This window comes from Barbus barbus, assembly GCF_936440315.1.
Source record: "Barbus barbus genome assembly, chromosome: 3".
NCBI lineage: Eukaryota > Metazoa > Chordata > Actinopteri > Cypriniformes > Cyprinidae > Barbus > Barbus barbus.
The window spans coordinates 29,908,481-29,927,843 of record NC_136731.1 but is presented as its reverse complement, the minus strand read 5'-3'; the positions used below and the strand labels follow the sequence as shown (position 1 = coordinate 29,927,843).

At 41.9% G+C, this 19,363-nt stretch overlaps 1 protein-coding gene across 1 annotated transcript in view; it reads left to right on the top strand.

Moving 5' to 3' along the window:
* Window positions 1–19,363, top strand: part of LOC306845152 (thyroid hormone receptor alpha-A-like) — a 57,991-nt gene that overhangs the window by 23,798 nt on the left and 14,830 nt on the right. The window contains exon 2 of the mRNA XM_079377779.1: window positions 18,021–18,234. Within this exon, the coding sequence (XP_079233905.1) occupies window positions 18,185–18,234 (50 nt within the window). The 5' untranslated portion in view covers window positions 18,021–18,184. The remainder of the gene's footprint in view (window positions 1–18,020; window positions 18,235–19,363) is intronic.

Here is a 19,363-nt window from a genome sequence, read left to right as displayed (position 1 = left end):
CGGCCAGGCTCTCCACCCAGCCAATTGCCATGATCCACGTCACCTGCTTTCTAATCACACGCACCTGCACCCCATCACCATCATCACCGAGAACCACACAAAAGCACTCACCTCCAGTCACTCAGTGTCCGATCTCGTTAATCCAACGTGGACTCCATTCCTGCAAGCCAAAATCGATGAGTATTATCTCCTACCCTTTACCTGTTGTACTTACCTCCTGTTCTCCGTCCCGTTGTCTCCCTGTGTCCAGATTGTTCCTCTCCATGGTCAGTTTCTCTGTCGCCCCGATCCTCATCGGATGCTCTGCTCCTCGCTCCTGGAAAGCACAAAGACAACACTCAGTTCCTTCCCCATTGGCATCCCAAACTTCTTCGAAGCGGACTCTCACCTCTCATCCCCAGCCGCACTCATCCACTGCACGATCTCTGCAAATAAAGTCACTGTGTTTTACACTTACCCTTGTGTCCGGCTGCATCTCTAACAGAAGATCGGACCAACACCGTTGACATGATGAGCTCGCCGGATCCCTTCCAGGAGCTTGTGGACTCGCTGAAGAGGTTCCTCACACAGTCTGCGGCTCCATCACCACCCTCCACTCCGCCAGTTCCGCCAACCGCCAGTTCTCCTTCGCCTGTAATGTTCGCCAGTCCCATGGCCCGACCAGCGCCCTACTGTGGTGAGCCCGAGGAATGCAATGGTTTCCTTATGCAGTGTTCGCTCACGATCGATCTTCACCCTCAGATGTTCACCACGGAGCAATCTAAGATAGCGTTTGTGATCACCTCCCTCTCCGGGCCAGCGCTGAAATGGGCAGAGACGATCATGACTCAGGCCGGCCCCGCTACTCAATCCTTCGCCCAGTTCACTACCCATTTCCGCGAAGTATTTAGTCACTCTCCTGGGGATTCCTCTGTGGGCGAACAGCTGTATCAGCTGCGACAGGGCTCTATGACCATCCATGAGTATTCCCTCAAATTCCGTACCCTCGCGACCGCGAGCGGATGGAACAAACCCTCTTTATTGACTGCTTTCCGCCAGGGCTTAGATCCACCAGTCCGCCTCCAGCTCGCTGCCTATGATGACACCTATGGGCTTGAGAAATTAATTCAATTGGCCATTCGCTGCTCAAATAGGATGCATGCATGCATGCCGCTCCGACTCCATGGCTTCCCCCATCTCAAGCCCGCCTTCCTCCTTCCAACCTGCAACCAGGGACCAGCCCGAGCCCATGCTCACTGACTCCTACCGGCTAACACCAGCAGAAAGACGGAGACGTCTGCAGGGGGGCTTGTGCCTATATTGTGGAGACAGCACTCACAGGATCCAGGAATGCCCTACCCGTCCTTCTCGTCTCTTGGTGAGTGGTATTTGGCCATCCTTCCCTAAGATGAAACCCTTAACCACTCAGGCTCTGCTAACCGTTGGTACCACTTCCCTATCAGTCACCATCCTCCTCGACTCCGGGTCAGCAGGGAATTTCATCGCAGGGTCCCTCTGCAAACAGCTCCAGCTCCAGACCCTCGCCACAGAGACCGCCTACCAAGTACAAACCATAACAGGTAAATCCCTTTCACGTCGTCATGTGAGATGCTGCGTTGGGCCCCTACAGTTGCGCATAGGGATGTTACACCATGAGACTATTCACCTGTTGGTTTTGGAGGAGTCGAGTGTAGACATCATCCTAGGTCTCCCGTGGCTAATTAAACACAACCCTATCCTGTCGTGGCGTACTGGAGACATCCTAAAATGGGGTAACTGCTGTTTTCCTCAGTGCTTCCCTCAAATACCTCGACCCTCTCCAGAAAGGCCCATGCCCTTACCACTCCATGCTACCACCATCGAGAGCCCTGTCGCCCAGCAGTCAGAGGAGATTCCAGATTTTGTCACACCCACTGGCCATTATGAATATAGGGTTATGCCCTATGGGCTCGTCAACGCCCCCTCCGTATTCCAAGGATTCATGAATGAGGTGCTCCGAGAGTTCCTCCACCGCTTTGTCATCGTCTACATTGACGATATATTGATCTACTCTCGGAGCCGGGCAGAACATCGCCAACACGTTGCGGAGGTCCTCAATCTACTTCGCAAACATCATCTCTACCTCAAAGCTGAAAAGTGTACCTTCCACCAACCTACCATCCACTTCCTCGGTTACGTCATCAACAGTGGTGGCATCCGCATGGACAAGGGGAAGGTGGAAGCCATCTCTTCCTGGCCACAACCCCAGTCCATCAAGGAACTCCAACGCTTCCTCGGATTCGCTAATTTCTATCGCCGCTTCATTTCCAATTTCAGCACCGTCACAAGCCCACTCACCGACCTGCTCAAGGGAGGAACCAAGACCCTATACTGGACCATCAACGCCACGAACGCCTTCCAAAAACTAAAGGAAGCCTTCACCTCCACACCTCTCCTGGTCCACCCCGACCCAGAGTTACCCTTCGTCGTGGAAGTGGATGCCTCGACCACAGGAGTAGGTGCGGTCTTGTCACAGCAGCAGGGGACGCCTCCCAAATTCCATCCATGTGCCTTCTTTTCCCGTAAACTCAGCCCAGCGGAAAAGAACTATGACATAGGAAACCGGGAGTTACTTGCCATCAAACTCGCCCTGGAAGAGTGGAGGCATTGGCTGGAGGGGGCCACACATCTCTTCCTAGTACTCACAGACCACAAGAACCTCCAGTACTTGCGTGATGCAAAGCGGCTAAACCCTCGTCAAGCCAGATGGGCCCTATTCTTTACCCGTTTTAATTTTAAAATCTCCTATCGCCCCGGGCCTCGCAATGTGAAGGCAGACGCCCTGTCATGAGTCCATGTATCCGTGGAGAGTCCGGAAGAACCAGAAGGTATCTTACCCACCGAGATAATTACAAGTCCCATCCAATGGTCCTCTCCACCAGTAGCCTCAACCACTCCACCAGCCAATCCACCGGGCTGTCCACCCGATCTCCAGTATGTACCCAGGACCCAACGAACCCCGTTCATTTTCTCAACAATTTTCTCAACACACACTTCCCTCGGTACTGGCCACCCAGGGGCCAACGCTACTCTCTCGTTGCTACAAGATCGCTTCTGGTGGCCCAACATGGCCAGGGACGTGAGGAGGTTCGTTCAGGGCTGTCTGGACTGTGCCATCTCCAAGAGCCCCTGTCATCTCCCAACTGGCAAACTTCTTCCACTTCCCACACCAAACCGCCCCTGGTCACACCTAGGAGTGGATTTCATCACAGACCTACCTTCCTCGGATAACTGCACATGTATTCTAGTCGTAGTGGACTGTTTCTCGAAGTCCTGCCGCCTTATTCCGCTCTCAGGTCTACCCACTGCCCTCCAAACCGCCGAGTTACTCTTCAACCATGTCTTCAGATACTACGGCATCCCTGAGGACATTGTTTCCGACAGAGGACCGCAGTTCATCTCGAGAGTTTGGAGAGCCTTCTTCTCCCTCCTAGGTGTGACCGTGAGTTTGACCTCCGGATACCACTCACAGTCCAACGGACAGACTGAACGCAAGATCCAGGAGATTGGTCGCTTTCTGAGAAACTTCTGCCATAGCCACCAGAACTCTTGGAACCAGTTTCTAGGCTGGGCCGAGTACGCACAAAACTCCTTACGACAAGGCTCCACTGGACTCACGCCCTTCCAGTGCATACTCGGCTTCCAGCCCCCTCTATTTCCATGGTCAGGAGAACCTTCCGATGTTCCCGCAATCGATTACTGGTTCCGAGAGAGCGAGAGAGTCTGGGATGCGGCGCACCATCAGCTGCAGCAGGCAGTGCGCAGGCAGAGGATTACAGCAGATGCCCGACGCTCTGCCACCCCCACTTACCATCCTGGGCAGAAAGTGTGGCTGTCCACCCGGGACATCAGACTGCGCCTGCCTTGCCGAAAGATAAGTCCCAGATTCGTTGGTCCCTTCACCATCCTCGAACGCATCAACCCAGTCACATACAAACTTCAACTACCACCACAATACAAGATTCACCCGACCTTCCACGTCTCACTACTAAAACCCTTCTCTCCTCCTGTCTCCCCAGAGCCTGGTCCGGTCGAGGAACCCCCTCACCCTCTCGTCGTGGATGAAGGCGCCATCTACAGGGTCCAGGAGATCTTACATTCCCAGCGCCGTGGTGGTAAATTAAAGTATTTGGTCAACTGGGAAGGCTACGGCTCCGAAGAACGCTCATGGGCTCTTAGAGAGGATGTTCTTGACCCGACGCTCCTGGAGGAATTTCATGCCACTCACCCAGAACTCCCTGCTCCACGGGGTCGGGGCAGACCACCACGACGCCGGGGTCGGCCCTCAGGAGCGGGCCGTGGAGAGTGGGGTACTGTAACAGCACGGCCAGGCTCTCCACCCAGCCAATTACCACGATCCACGTCACCTGCTTTCTAATCACACGCACCTGCACCCCATCACCATCATCACCCAGAACCACACAAAAGCACTCACCTCCAGTCACTCAGTGTCCAATCTCGTAATCCAACGTGGACTCCATTCCTGCAAGCCAAAATCGATGAGTATTATCTCCTACCCTTTACCTGTTGTACTTACCTCCTGTTCTCCGTCCCATTGTCTCCCTGTGTCCAGATTGTTCCTCTCCGTGGTCAGTTTCTCTGTCGCCCCGATCCTCATCGGATGCTCTGCTCCTCGCTCCTGGAAAGCACAAAGACAACACTCAGTTCCTTCCCCATTGGCATCCCAAACCTCTTCGAAGCGGACTCTCACCTCTCATCCCCAGCCGCACTCATCCACTGCACGATCTCTGCAAATAAAGTCACTGTGTGTTACACTTACCCTTGTGTCCGGCTGCATCTCTAACAGTAAGATAATAAGAATAATTAAAAGAACAGTTTAAGAGTATTATCAGTTTTTCTTGTTTCAAGAATAAACCACTTATTTTCTTTTGTAATTTAGCTTTTCAAATAAATTGATCTTGTTTAAAAGATGCTGTTTAAAAAAATATTAATTATTATTATAATTATTATTAAAATACAAAAATGGTAAATGTAAATAAATAAAAAATAAAGCTGGAAATATAGACATTTTCAGCTTCACTCTTACTTTTGAAATATATTAAATCATGACAGAAAAGTGGGGCCTATGATTTCCGTGAAGTGGAAAACGCAGGCGGAATTGCAGAATCCAGACATAAAAATGTAATTTATTGTATAACGTGGAATGTCACGAAATTTACAACATTTTGGATGTATACAACAAAAGTAGGTTTGTACACTTAAAACGTGAGATATTGTCTGTGAATATTAAGCTGCAAAAAATATGTCCTGCGTGTTCTGCATGTCTCTGTGTGAATGCAGTGTTTTGCTCGCAGTGTTTTCAGCCTCTGCCATCTCAATATATGAACATGTAAACAATCACCAGAGCTGCTCTGAGAGTCACTTCATGAGCACTTTCTTTTGATTAAAACTATCGTCATATATACAAACACAAATTTAAAGGTTTTCATAGCAACTCGTCAAAATAAAAGTTAGGTTTCACTTGAAGAAACTGTGACAGAAATATTTCTTATATAATGATAGTTCTACCACTACTAATAAAATGATTATTAAAACATATTTTTTAGAGTAATATTTACTAGAAAATTTATTTACCAAAATTTAATTAGCAGAAAATTGCAAATACACAACAGTATTTCTGGGGAAAAAATGTACAGAATAATATTTTTTTAATAAAATCAGTTCATTAGAGATGCTGTTGATTATTAATGTAAGGTTATTACATATAATATTAATACGTAATTTAAAGAAATAGTTTAATTTAGCTCAAAGGGAATCATTTATGATTTTATAGGGATTTGAACAGAATCAGTGTTACTGCGATTCACTGAACGAGTCGTATAACAAACTCTGCACTGGATATTAAAATCCAAAATATAGTGAAAACACTATTAAACAGCATTGTAACTAGATCGGCAGATTAAGACATTAACTTGTGAGCAGGAAACACAAGATACTTCTCTTTTCAATATAAATCAGATTTTATTTATATAAACCTAAGACATAAACTAATCTAACACATGAACACAAGCATTCACACAGTCACACGTTGCAGAAAGAGAGAAAGTGAGGAAAGGATGAGTTTAAGAGAATGAAAATGTGAAATCCCAAGTTTACAGCAATATGTTCAATTGCATAGACCTGAACAACCATCAATCACTTATTTAACCCTCGCTTTGAGTTTCTCAATGAGGCTAAAATTTATGTTAACTGCACCTGATTCAGTTAGAATTTGGAGGTGTAGCTTGCGTGCTTTTCCTTGTTAGGGGTTTCCTTTGTGTCGTCGTTGCAGACAGGGGGGGTTTCCCGAAGTGTCTGATTGGCTGGAAGTTCAGTAGTCTTTGAAGTGACGTCTTTTGGGCGTTGGCTGAGGATGCGGAGTTCTTTCTGGTTGAAGTTTGAAGCGGGTCGGAGCTGGACTTTGTAGCAAACTTACATTAGAACACGAAACTCCACGGAAAGAAAATAAACTAAAGTAAAAGAATAAAAAAAAGGATGTAACGAGACTAAGTTGTTTTCTTTCTCATTACGGCACGTGGGCCAGAGCACGCTCAAAGAGCAGCACTCGGTGAGAGGGACAAGGGTTGGAGAGAGAGCTAAGAGAGAGAATTTTACGATGTCCTGAGTTTTTAAACTCAGCTTCTGGACCGTCCCATCTGGATGTCTTGACCAATTAGATACTGTCCTTGCTTGGGGTATTGCTTTGTTTCTCCACCCCTCTAATAAATCTGTTCAGTCAGAGGTCTGAACGTTACAGGCTCGTGCAAAGTATACCTTTTCAACATTGATTTTATAACAAGACTATGATACATTTGACAAAGAATTGACCGGAAGAAACATTTCAAGCATGAATTCTCAAACTCATAGATACTAAACATGCAATAGGTCTCTTTAAGGCTCGAGCCATTCAATACTTATTAAAAGCAAGACATATTGAGTTATTAAAACAAGGATATTCAAATGGGTTACATACACAATATGCAGTTATGCATAGAAATTATTAGTTTCATTAAAATTGAAAATGAAAGTCTTTATGTGGTTCTATGGAGAACGAAGGCATGTTCTTTAGAACAAGGAATGTTGGGTTGGACTGTCTTCTATGTGTGGAGAAGTCAGTCTAAGGAAGCTTGTGAATACAATCGTGGAACACGTGATGGCCATCTCTTTCACAATCAGTCTTGATTATTTGCAACAAATTTGACAGTCTCCTTGTTGAATTGGAATTATCAATAAGTGTTTCTTTTGCCTCAGTGTTGCAAGTTGTTTTGTGAAAGAGGCTTGCTAGTTGGGATTGCTTGCTTCCAACTAGATTTATGACGTCCTGTTCCTTAAGGCCTCTCTGCATTCCAGCTCCTCAGGTTTCAGTGTTCTGATGCATCTTAAAATTGTCTGATTCAGTCTCTGATATCCTACATTAATGTTTAATGAAACCATCAAAAATGAATCCAGAAAATTAATGGAAAATAGAATTTGGTAAAAATAAAACTTAATGAAAGAAGAAATAAAACATATTTCATAGGGCTTTTTTTGATTAATATTTTTTTTTTAACCATTAAAACTAAAATGAAAAAAAATTTGGGAATTTGGGAAAAAATAAAGCATATTTTATAGGGCCCTAGAAATGTCATCCTTTACTAAGAGTTGCCATTAAGTTCTTGTGGATTTGATTGGAAAAGGAGTCTTTTTCTCTTCTGTAATTGTGTTGCATGTACCCAACCCTACCCAACTTACCTGGACTTTAAAAACAATACTCGTCCACACCAGGGCACTTCAGAGACGATGACTTGATTGATTTACATGTCAGTTTGGTAGGCAAATTTACATCTCAAACTGTATGTCACCAGACCAGCTGCACACTATGAACTGACGAATGCCTGGCGAGGAACTGAGTCATTGAGAGCACATGACACACACATTAGCATGCTCGTGCCTTCTAGTTCTCTGCATGTTTCACATAGGCATCATTGTCAGATGCTTAAATTCATTCAGTAAGTTTTGAGATAAAATCCGGCATGCCTTAAAATGAAAACATATCCTTAATGGGTGGTGATGGCGCAGTGGATAAGACACATGCCTTTGGTGTGAGAGACCCAGGTTCGAATCCACTGTGAGACACCAATGTGTCCCTGAGCAAGACACTTAACCCCTAGTTGCTCCAGAGGCGTGCGACCTCTGACATATATAGCAGTTGTAAGTCGCTTTGGATAAAAGCGTCAGCTAAATGAATAAATGTAAATGTAATGGCTTCATCTGGTCATTGATTTCAATTGGTTACAGTTATTTTATAAATGTTGTTATTTTTTAATAGCTTGTTTAATTTTTTAAATATGAATAAAAGGAGCCGCTGACTCCATATTCTTCTTTGTCAGCAAAAAAAAAAAAAAAAAAAATCCAATCACGACGAATAGATTTCCTTGCTCTTTCTTTAGTGTCATAGATTTTAGATTTTAAAACTTTGACATTTAAATAGATATATTTTTTTGTCAAATTTGTATTTTTTAATGCTTTTTTTTACAGAAAGAAGGATACCCCTTCAGTATTTCAGTAGGAATATAATGTAAACTGGAGTAATTTTTGGAATATCAGCATTTTTTAAAAAAAGAAGGGTTGCTGTTACACCAATTTCACACATCAAAGTATGTAGACAAATATGTGTGACAAGATGGAAAGATAAATAAAACAGAAGGAATAAGGGAAATAATAGAAGTTAATTATATACCGACGTCAGTCCTTGGTCATACGATCCCTTTTCTTTACAAAGGGACATTTTACACACAATGTTGTTATTGTTATGAATAATAAATCAATTTAACCATTAAAGAACCTACTCAAAAATACCCCTTAAAAACTGTGACCAGTTACATTTTCTTTTGAAGCACTTATGCAAATGCTCTATTGCAACTTAAAAGTGCCTTAGTTTTATAAGTGAGACTTGCGTGCTGATCAGATGGCTGTCATTATAACTCCTGGTATAGGTAATGCAAAAGAACATTTCATATTCAAGAAGCTTTTGTTTTGATATCTGATTTTCTGGAGATTGGATGCAAAGAATTTGTTGCGCAGTGCATTCACCATAGTATACAGTGTTTGTTTACTATAAGAGCCCATAAATGAGGATTTTTTTCCCATGCACAGTTTTGGGAAATTCCCATGGCCTACTTTCTGGCATCGACTTCTCAAAGAATGTCTCAAGCAGTGTGATCTCATTTCATCTGCTTTTGTAAATAGATAGAAATTGTGGTTTTATTTAGAAATGTCTGCTTAACACAAGTAGCTTTTGAGGAGTCTCAAACAATTCAGTTGTAACCACACAGGAAACGAAACCAATCCACCATAATGGTGTTTATTTACAGCTGTCATGTTTTCTGCTTTTATCATACTTAGAAAGCACAAACTCCCACACAGCATGTCAATCATAGTCCGTTTCTCACCTTCCTCTCAGTTATAGCTCTGTGATGTGTCATAAGGGATGTAATGTTAAACTGATCTCAAGATAAGAAAAAATGGGTAAATTTCATCCCGTGTGTGAATCATAGTTCTGCAACATAATCCTTTAGATTCCCTCTTTTGTGTGCCATTAACAACTTTTTAATGTCTTTACTTGCACAGGGGGAAAAAAATAAGATCAAAGCATAGTTTCATGTGTTCAGAGTTTCAATTAGATTGTCTTGTCTTCAGTTAACTACAGTGAAAGACTCATCCCACATTCATCCTTGACTTTTGAGAGAGAGAGACCAACAAGTGTCCAAGTCATTGTGTTTGACTTTGCTTTTTTAATGGTTAAGTGTGTTAAAACTTGAAAAACATCTTAAAGTGTATTTGGCAAATCTGCCACTTTGCTAACATGGTTTTAGCTTTTCAACTACTGTAGCTAGACAATCTGCCCAGACATGCATTTCCTGACTAATACCCACAAAAGCATGAAAGAAACAGACTCAGTCAGCGCTCAAGGTACTTATTTGGGTTTCTGTTATTTAATTCTAAACACACAATGCTGGTTTCCTGGTTCTGCTCGCTTTATATCCCCATTGAAAATAAGTGAGAGATGGAAAGCGGGGCAAGTGGTCCACTTCACCAGGGAGGAATTGAGAGAGATCAATTTTGTTTTGCAAATCCAGTCATTTTCTTGGCATCCCAAGAGTCCTCTTCTGCCAAAATCTGTTTAAGCCATATGGACTGTGTGCATGTGCTGTATACAAATGTATGTCCTCTGTCTGTACTTGAATGGTTTCGGAAAGCAGCAGAATTGAAGCTGCTTTCAGTCTGCTTAATTTGTTACTGGTTTTACAAATAGCCATTTAGCTGATTGAATCAGGACATTGTGGTCATCTGAAGTACTGCTACAGTGTTTATTTATATATTTAAATTTATTTATTTATTTATTTATTTGAATGTTTAGAGTGTGTTCAAGGCTCTATGGTTGAATCAATCAGATTTAAAGAATAGATTTCCTGAGGGAAGGTTATGTATGCAGCTATGGCCAAGGCTGTTGCTGTGCCTGCTACACACACACACACACATATGTTGGTTTTTGTGGTTTATGGGGACTCTCCATAGGCGTAATGGTTTTTATACTGAACAAACTGTGTGTGCTATTGCCCTACACCAACCCTACACCTAAACTTAGCTCTCACAGGAGACTTTGTGCATTTTTAGATTTTCAAAAAAACTAAATTTAGTATGTTTTTTAAGCCTTTTGAATTACGGGGACATAGGCAGTGTCCTCATAAACCACCTTCATATTGTAATACCTCTGTCATACCCATGTCATTATACAAATTTGTGTCCTCATAAACCACATAAACATGCACACACACACACACACACACACACACACAAAATCAGATTGTTCCATTAGAGTGACAATAGAAGCTATTGCCCATAACTATTGAATGGGAAAAGTACAACCACAGTAGCTTGTTGAATAAAACAAGTTATAGCATTCAGGTTGATATTTTGATTCTTTACAATATGCGTGTAGTGGCTGAACAAAATAAAACAACTTGTCCTATAACCTAACAATAAAAATTGTTTTGTCTAAATAAAAGCTTATTTCTGCCATGTGATTAATATGTGTGATTGCCTCTGTGAATTTAAACTTTTCATAGAGATATAAACTCTCATTTCTGACTGTTTTCACCATTAATTAATTAATTATAAACTACGATTTGTGCCCCAATTAACACCTAGTTTGCTGCTTTTTAATTGTTAGTAAGGTTGTTGTTAAATTTAGGTATGGAGTAGGATTAAGGTATCTAAAATATAGTCATGCAGAATAAGGTGTTAATAAAGTATTTTATGAATAAAGTACTAATAAATAAGCCAATATGCTAGTAATATGCATGATAAGCAAAGTTAATTGTCAGAATTTGTCCCTAAACTAGTGATTATATCTTAGTGAGTTTATTTCTTGCAACTTATGACTGGATTCCACAATTCCATCCATGTTTTCCACATTGCAGACGTCACACGGCCCTACATATTATTTGTATTAATGTAGTATAACAGTGGTTCTCAAACTTTTTATACCACCTCAGAAAATATTTGGCTCTCCAAGTACCACCATAATAACCAACATTAAAATACAGTAGCGTAGTAGGCCTAATTATTCAGCTACAGCTCTGCACAGTTCAAAAACGAGGCAGTTTTATTCCTAATAACAATATTTATTATGGTCGGCCACTTTAAACATGGTAAATACAGAACATTAACGCTGCACTGTGCTCACATACAGGTAAATAAAAAACTTAAATGATTAAATTAAAATGTACTTACCTAAAAGTTCAATAAAAACAGTACTGTACTTAAATGTAAAGTAAAAAAATGTACAGTAGTTGATCAAAAAAATGAACAGGCATCATTTAGCCACTTTGCAAACTTTTTAAACGCGTTTTAACATTAATTTATATTTAATTCAGTGATTCTTCTGCGTACCGCTAGAGGGAGTGCGTACCACACTTTGAGAATCAATGTCAGAAAGCAAAAATAAAAAAGTTTAATTTTAATTTGCACAAAAGCTAATAGACACTAACATAATAAATAATATTTAATTTTAAAAAGCAGCATCTCTACTTACTTTATTGTAGCTTGACCAATCTAAAGCCTAAAACCTATACTTTAGAGTCTCTAAAATAAGAGATTCAGCAGGTCATTGTGTTTGTGTTCAGGGGGCGCCTTATGTCTGATCGTGTCATGGGTGCCGTCAAGTGGGTCACCACTTCATATATCACACTGATTCAGATTGAGGTACTTTGTGACGGCCCTTGTGTGAGTTGGTAATCATCTTTGTCCTTTTGAGGTGATTGTTGATTGGGTGCACCTGAAACCTGTGAGCCAGTGGAGATAAAGCTCCACTTGGTCAAACTACTGGAGGATCTTCTTCTCTGCAATCCAGATATCAACCATGGCCTGAACACGCCGACTGTTATATTTTGTTTTGGGTTTACTTATGTTATAGAGATTCTCTATCGGCATTTAAATTGTTATTTGTTGGTAATTCTTTTGTTAAGTAAAACACTTTTGATTATTTATGCTGCCTCGTTCCCTTTTTTGCCATGACCCTTGAGCCAGGTTGTGACAAAATGGGGGCTCGTCTCGGTCTTAGAATTCGGGCAATTTAATAAGATATCAATATTTAATACGTAGGACTATGTATTGTGGTCCAGTTTGTTGGGAGCGTGGCAGCCCGTTGGCATGGTAAGAAGTTTGTTTTACTTTGGTAATTGTTTGTTTGCTTGTTTGTTCATTTGGGGTAGTGCTGGGGTGATGTACAATAGGTTTGTTGGTTGAACAGGGTAAGTGAAGGTTTGTTTACTGGCATTTGAAAAACTTGTAGGTGATTTTGTTTTCTCACAAATTATTTATTGTTGTTTTTAGTCAACAGGTAATTCAGGTGACTGTTGTGAGCCTTGTGTGTATTATTAAAAGTGGTTGGAGTTTTCTCTTTTAGGCTGTAGCGACGGTCCATTTTTGGGCTTGTTGTGCGGGTCCTTGGTAGTGTTGTGGCGAACGTGGGTGAAGCTTTTAGCTTGGGAGCATGTCCGTGGTTTTGAGAGGGTCGCTAGTGTGCTAGTTGCTCTTTCAAGCCAGCGGTCATTAGTGCATAAATACCCACCACAAGTAGCTGCATGAAGACTAGGGATGAGTTAGTTAGCTGGGTTGATTTAAGACAGTGGGAAAACTCCATACCACGGGAGGTTTAGTCCTTTTAGTACGCACGAGGAAGCTACACTGTCTTGCTGGGTCTGTTGCTGTGGTTTTGATGTGCCAATTGTAATTAGTTGTAATGGCAGATTGTGATGCGTTTATTGCTGCTCCGTCTGAAGAGGCGTTGGAGCGTTGTATTAGGGAGCAGCTACTGAAGATTGCGGAGCACTTCTCTGTAGTGGTAGGTGTCAAACGCCTTAAAGAGAACATTAAGGTAGTTTTGAAGTCTGAGTTGAGGAAGAGGGGTGTGTTGGCTGTAGATGTGAAAGATGATTCTCCAATTTCCGCTGGTGTACTTATCCAGACTCAGGGCTTAACGTTTGCGCAACAAAAGGAACTGTTGTTGATTCAGCTTGAGCATGACAAATGTAAATATGAGTTGCAAATTAAAAAGCAGATTGAGGTGGAGAGGATTCGGCAAGAAATAGAGCAGGCCAAATTAGATCTGGAAGGGCACCGCTTATCTTTGGCAAATGATAGTAAGGAGTCCAGTGAAGATCAGAGTAGACAGTTGTCTAGAGCTATGTGTTCTTTTGATATTAATAATTTAAGACTACTGCCACAGTTTAATGAAAAGGACCCGGATATTTTTTTTGTATTATTTGAGCGTGTTGCTAAAGCTAGAGGTTGGCCTGATGCAGATTGTGCTTTGATGCTTCAGTGTGTGTTGACAGGACGAGCGCAGGAAGCTTATTCATCCTTGAGCACAGAAGATAGCTCTAGCTTTATAAAAATTAAGTCTGCTGTGTTAAAGGCGTATGAGCTGGTACCAGAAGCGTATCGCCAACGTTTTAGGTTTTGGGAAAGACGCACTGGTCAAACTTATATGGAATTTGCTCGGGACGTAACTCGTCATTTTAAATGTTGGTTGGATGCGCTGGAGGTCACTACTTTTGAGTATCTGTGTGACCTTATTGTTTTGGAGCAGTTCAAAAACATGCTCCCTGGCTACATTGCAACATATGTTAGTGAGAGAAAGTGTGTCACGGCGGCAAGTGCGGCTGCATTAGCAGATGAGTATTTGTTACTTCATAAAGGGACTTTTAGAGAGCGTGCTATAACACGTGAGCGTTCTTGGAGAGCTGGTGCGCCAAAGTTAGAAGCAGTATCGCGAGGTAATGTTGACACTAACTGTAACTACTGTCGTGAAGAGGGTCACTGGAAGGCTGATTGTCCGCTGCTGCATTTTAGAAATAAAACTGTAATATCGAAGGTGAACCCTGTGGCAGCAGCTGCGCCGGTTGTTACGGCTTGTGTGTCTGAGTTACTTACAGCGGAGCTTGAACCGGATGTCTTGGCAGCTTATGCCCCATTTATTAGAGATGGGTTTGTGTCACTGGTAGGAAGTGAGGTTAAGGTTCCAATAAAAATTGAGGGACACAGGGGCCTTTGACTCTTATATTGTGGGATCGGTGTTGTTGTTGTCAGAAGAAACTGATACAGGTGACTGCATACTAAGTCGTGGCATGGATTTAACTGTTTTGCCCATACCGTTACATAAGTTAATTCTGGACTGTGAACTGGTAAAAGGAGAGGTAGATGTAGGTGTTTGTCCAGCGTTGCCCATTGAGGGGATTCATTTAATTCTGGGTAACGGGCTGGCTGGTAGCCGTGTCTGGGCTGACACTACTCCCTGGCAAGTTGTTGCGTCTTGCCCAGTTAAGTCTGTTGTTGACCATATTGCCTCTGATTTACCTCAAGTTTTTTCAGCCTGTGTAAGTACACGAGCTATGAGTAAAGCTGAGTCTGAGAGGGAATCTGAGGAGAGTGAAGTGGAGTTCGTGATTCCATCGATGTCGGACTTTCCACTATCTGTGTCAAAAATGGAGTTGTTACAGGAACAGCAAAGTGACTGTTCCCTTAAATAAATGTTTGATTGTGTTGTATCTGCTAAGGAGATCAACAGTTTATCAAGTGGGTATTTTGTACAAAATGGCTTGTTTAGGAAATGGTTGATTTTGGGTACTGACTTCGTTGGGGATGTTGTTGTTCAGTTGGTGGTACCGACCAAATTTCGTTCCCTTGTCTTAAAAGTCGCTCATGATGAGAGTGGGCACTTTGGGGTGAAAAAGACTTTATCTTAATGTTTTGAAGCATTTCTTTTGGCCACGGTTGAAGAAAGATGTTACAACATACATTAAGACCTGTCATGTGTGTCAGTTAACGGGCAAGCCCAATCAGTCTGTTAAACCTGCTATATTACAACCCATTTTGGTGAGGAATGAACCATTTGAGCACCTGATTGTGGACTGTGTGGGTCCATTACCATGCTCTAAGTCTGGCTGTAAATACCTGCTGTCTGTGATGTGTCAGAATACTCGTTATCCTGCTGTGTATCCATTGAGGGCAATTACCACTAAGGCGGTAGTGAAAGCCCTAAGTCAGTTTATTTCGATCTTTGGCATTCCGAAGGTCATCCAGAGCGATCAGGGGTCCAATTTGTCTTCGCACATGTTTGGTCAAATTTTGAAATTGTTGCGTGTCCGTCATAACCAGTCATCAGCCTATCATGCACAGAGTCAGGGGGCCTTGGAAAGATTCCATCAGACTTTGAAGTCTCTCCTACGTGCATATTGCACAGAGCTGGATAGAGACTGGGAGGAGGGTCTTCCCTGGCTTATGTTGGCTGCAAGAGAAGCTGTGCAGGAAAGTATAGGTTTTAGTCCTAATGACTTGGTTTTTGGACACAAAGTGCGTGGACCCTTGGCTGTTTTAAAGGATGGCCTGGTGGAGGCGGAACCGCCTAGAAATTTGGTTGATTTTGTCAATGGCTGTAAACATCGTCTGTTTGTAGCAGGTGAAATGGCGAGCGAGAAATTGCAAGTGTCACAGAGTAAGATGAAAAATATCCATGATCGCCGTGCGGAGCATCAAGAGTTTAGTCCGGGAGATCAAGTGCTTGCACTGATGCCTGTTGTGAGCTCGCCATTTCAGGCTAAAAATGCTGGTCCTTATACAGTTGTTGAGAGAAGGTCTGACCTGAATTACATAATTGCAACACCAGAACAGAAAAAGTCAACACAGTTATGTCATGTCAACCTTCTCAAACCATATTATAAACGTGAGGCTGAGGTAAGCCAGGCAGTAAGAGAAAAGGGGCATCCGGTTCTGCTTGTGAGTCCGGTGGCAGAATCACAGGAGGTAGATGGAGTGCCAGAACCGGATGACAGTTTGTTATATGGTCGTCTAAAAAATTCTGAGACACTTTGTAATCTTGGTAGTTTGTTGCATTTGACTGAATCTAAGCGTGGTGAGTTGTCTGATTTGATACAGAAATATCCATGTTTGTTTGACGATGTTCCTACACGCACAAATTGGATTGAACATGTTGATGTTGGAGATGCACAACCGATTAAACAGCGTTTTTGCCGCATGTCTCCAGAGAAACTTAAACATCTAGACTCTGAAGTTGCTTACATGTTGGAAAATATTGCAGACCACTTGTTGTGTACACAGATCACAACCCGCTGATATTTTTACAGTCACTGAAGTGTCCCAATCAGAGACTCATGAGGTGGTCGTTGTTTTTGCAAGCCTACGCACTGGAGATTAGACATATTAAAGGAGTGGATAACGTAATAGCAGACGCGTTGTCACGTGCCTCTATGCTTTAAGTTGTTGAGGCCGCTTCTTGTTGTCTTAAGACCTGTTTTTCCTATGCCTGTTTTCTTAGTTTGATTCCCAGGTATCGGGGTTGCTGAAGATGGAATGGAGGGAGGCAGTACTCTAAACGCAAGTTGAAGTTTAATGTGTATTTTTGCTGTATATATTCTGCCATATTATTGTATTGTGGTAATTTTGTAATACTTAATGATTTTGCTTATATTGGGTTATATTATTTGTGGTTTGTTTTGCCGGTGGCTCCTTTGGGCCACCGACTTTATGGGGGGGGGGGTGTGACGGCCCTTGTGTGAGTTGGTAATCATCTTTGTCCTTTTGAGGTGATTGTTGATTGGGTGCACCTGAAACCTGTGAGCCAGTGGAGATAAAGCTCCACTTGGTCAAACTACTGGAGGATCTTCTCTGCAATCCAGATATCAACCATGGCCTGAACACGCCGACTGTTATATTTTGTTTTGGGTTTACTTATGTTATAGAGATTCTCTATCGGCATTTAAATTTATTTGTTGGTGATTCTTTTGTTAAGTAAATCACTTTTGATTATTTATGCTGCCTCGTTCCCTTTTTTGCCATGACCCTTGAGCCAGGTTGTGACAACTTTTATTGGCTGTTTAAGAAAATGAGATCCTAAGGTGTGATACGCAGGTGATAATGCATGTCAGTGCAGAGAAAGAGAGAGAAAAGAGCAGAAAGTGTGACATCCATCACAAACTAAATCTCAACGATCTTTAAAAAAAAAATTGGGAGTAAATTAATCCCAAAATGCAATGATATGCTGAATTATTAAACACTGAGGTCAGCCATTATGGAATAATCCAGTTCATCTTTCCTATAATTAGACAGAGGCCAAATGGTTGCCTTGGAAATGGCAGATTTATTGACCTTGCACGGTGAAGCCATATCGGCTTCAGAGCAAGAATGGAAAAATAACACATAGGCGTGAGGGATGTGCATTTATCAGCTGGCCTTTCCCTCTAATGAGAGCAGCTTGGCCTGAGCTCCAGGGGCAAGAGTTCAGACAGGATGATCTGGTGCGCATGTGCACCACCGTGTGTTGAAATGGAGTCACAGCTGCTTTACAAATGGAGTGTGGTGCAGCCTCTAGAGGACAGGAGCAGGGAGGTTTGACTCTTTTTCTGCTAATTCAAGACGAATGATGTGTTTCTTTCAAACAGGTGTAAAGGCGTTTGATCCAGAGGCAGAATACACGTGGCGGTCTGTCACCATGAGCCGTCCAATAGCAGCTGACTGATACTCACCCTGCGTAAGCTGAGCAGAGCGGCGAGGGTCGAGTCCGCCTCAGTCTCCTGTGATTGGACGCTGGATGGAATCAAGGTGAATGGAACACAAAGAGCAGGAGCTTAATCTGCCAGAGGGAGATGAGACACGGTGAGTTATCCCGTGTGTATTTATAAAATGTCAGCTCTTAAAGCGGCAGTTCAGCTAAAAACAAAATTTCTGTCATCGTTACTCACCCTCATGTCATTCCAAACCTGTGTGATATATTTTTTAGTAATGTATTCAATGTTTTTTGTTTGTTTGATGATAATGAAAGTCAATGGTAACCAAAACTGTTTGGTTACCAAGATTTTAACAGAAGAAAGAAAACCATACAGATTTGAAACGACATGAGAGTGAGTAACGATGACAGAATTTTAATTTTAGTGTGAACTGACTGACTTGATTGACTAATTTGCTGGTATTTGTCCGGGTTGAGATGACCACTAACTGTATCTGTTTCAGCAAATAACAGAAGTTTTAGAAAAAAGATATTGTCCAAAAGGATTTTTTAATTAGTAATGTTAAGAATTCAATTCAATTCTACACCGACAAGGTGCTTCATATAAAAGTTTTATTTATAAATATTAATATAATATATCATTTTATTTAAAGTGCTGTTTTGATTAAACCCTGGGTATATTTTGCAATAACGAAGAGCTGACTCTACACAATCCAGAATACTACTGTCACGGTGCACACAGCAGGGAGGAACAAGGAACACGCATACGAGGACGTAACTCAAATAATAACCTTCTTTAATGAAGACAGGGCAGGGAAGGAAAAGGCAAGTCAGACATCAAACACCGGGGAGTAGCGAGTAGACCACACGAAACTTACTTAACAGACAGGACTATAAATACACTGGATAATCAACTCAAACACACCTGGAACAGAATAAACTACTAATCACATTTAACAAGGACAGGAAACAAACCAAATATGGGCACGGAAACACAGGGAGCACGTGGAAAAACAAGACACACAACAGAGGTCTGACAACTACACTTACAATTTACCAAATTAAGTAATAAATAATTTTACGCTATTTTTCGATAAATAATCGAGCAAATCTGTTACCTTTTTTGTGCTTTCATTAATATTATAAACCTTTCAGATCTTAACGTTATTCCGACACCGTCATAATAATATTATAATAATAAATATAATCAACTCAAACATTATTTTTATTATTATTTTAGAATTTATTATTATTATTATTAATGTATTAGAATAACAA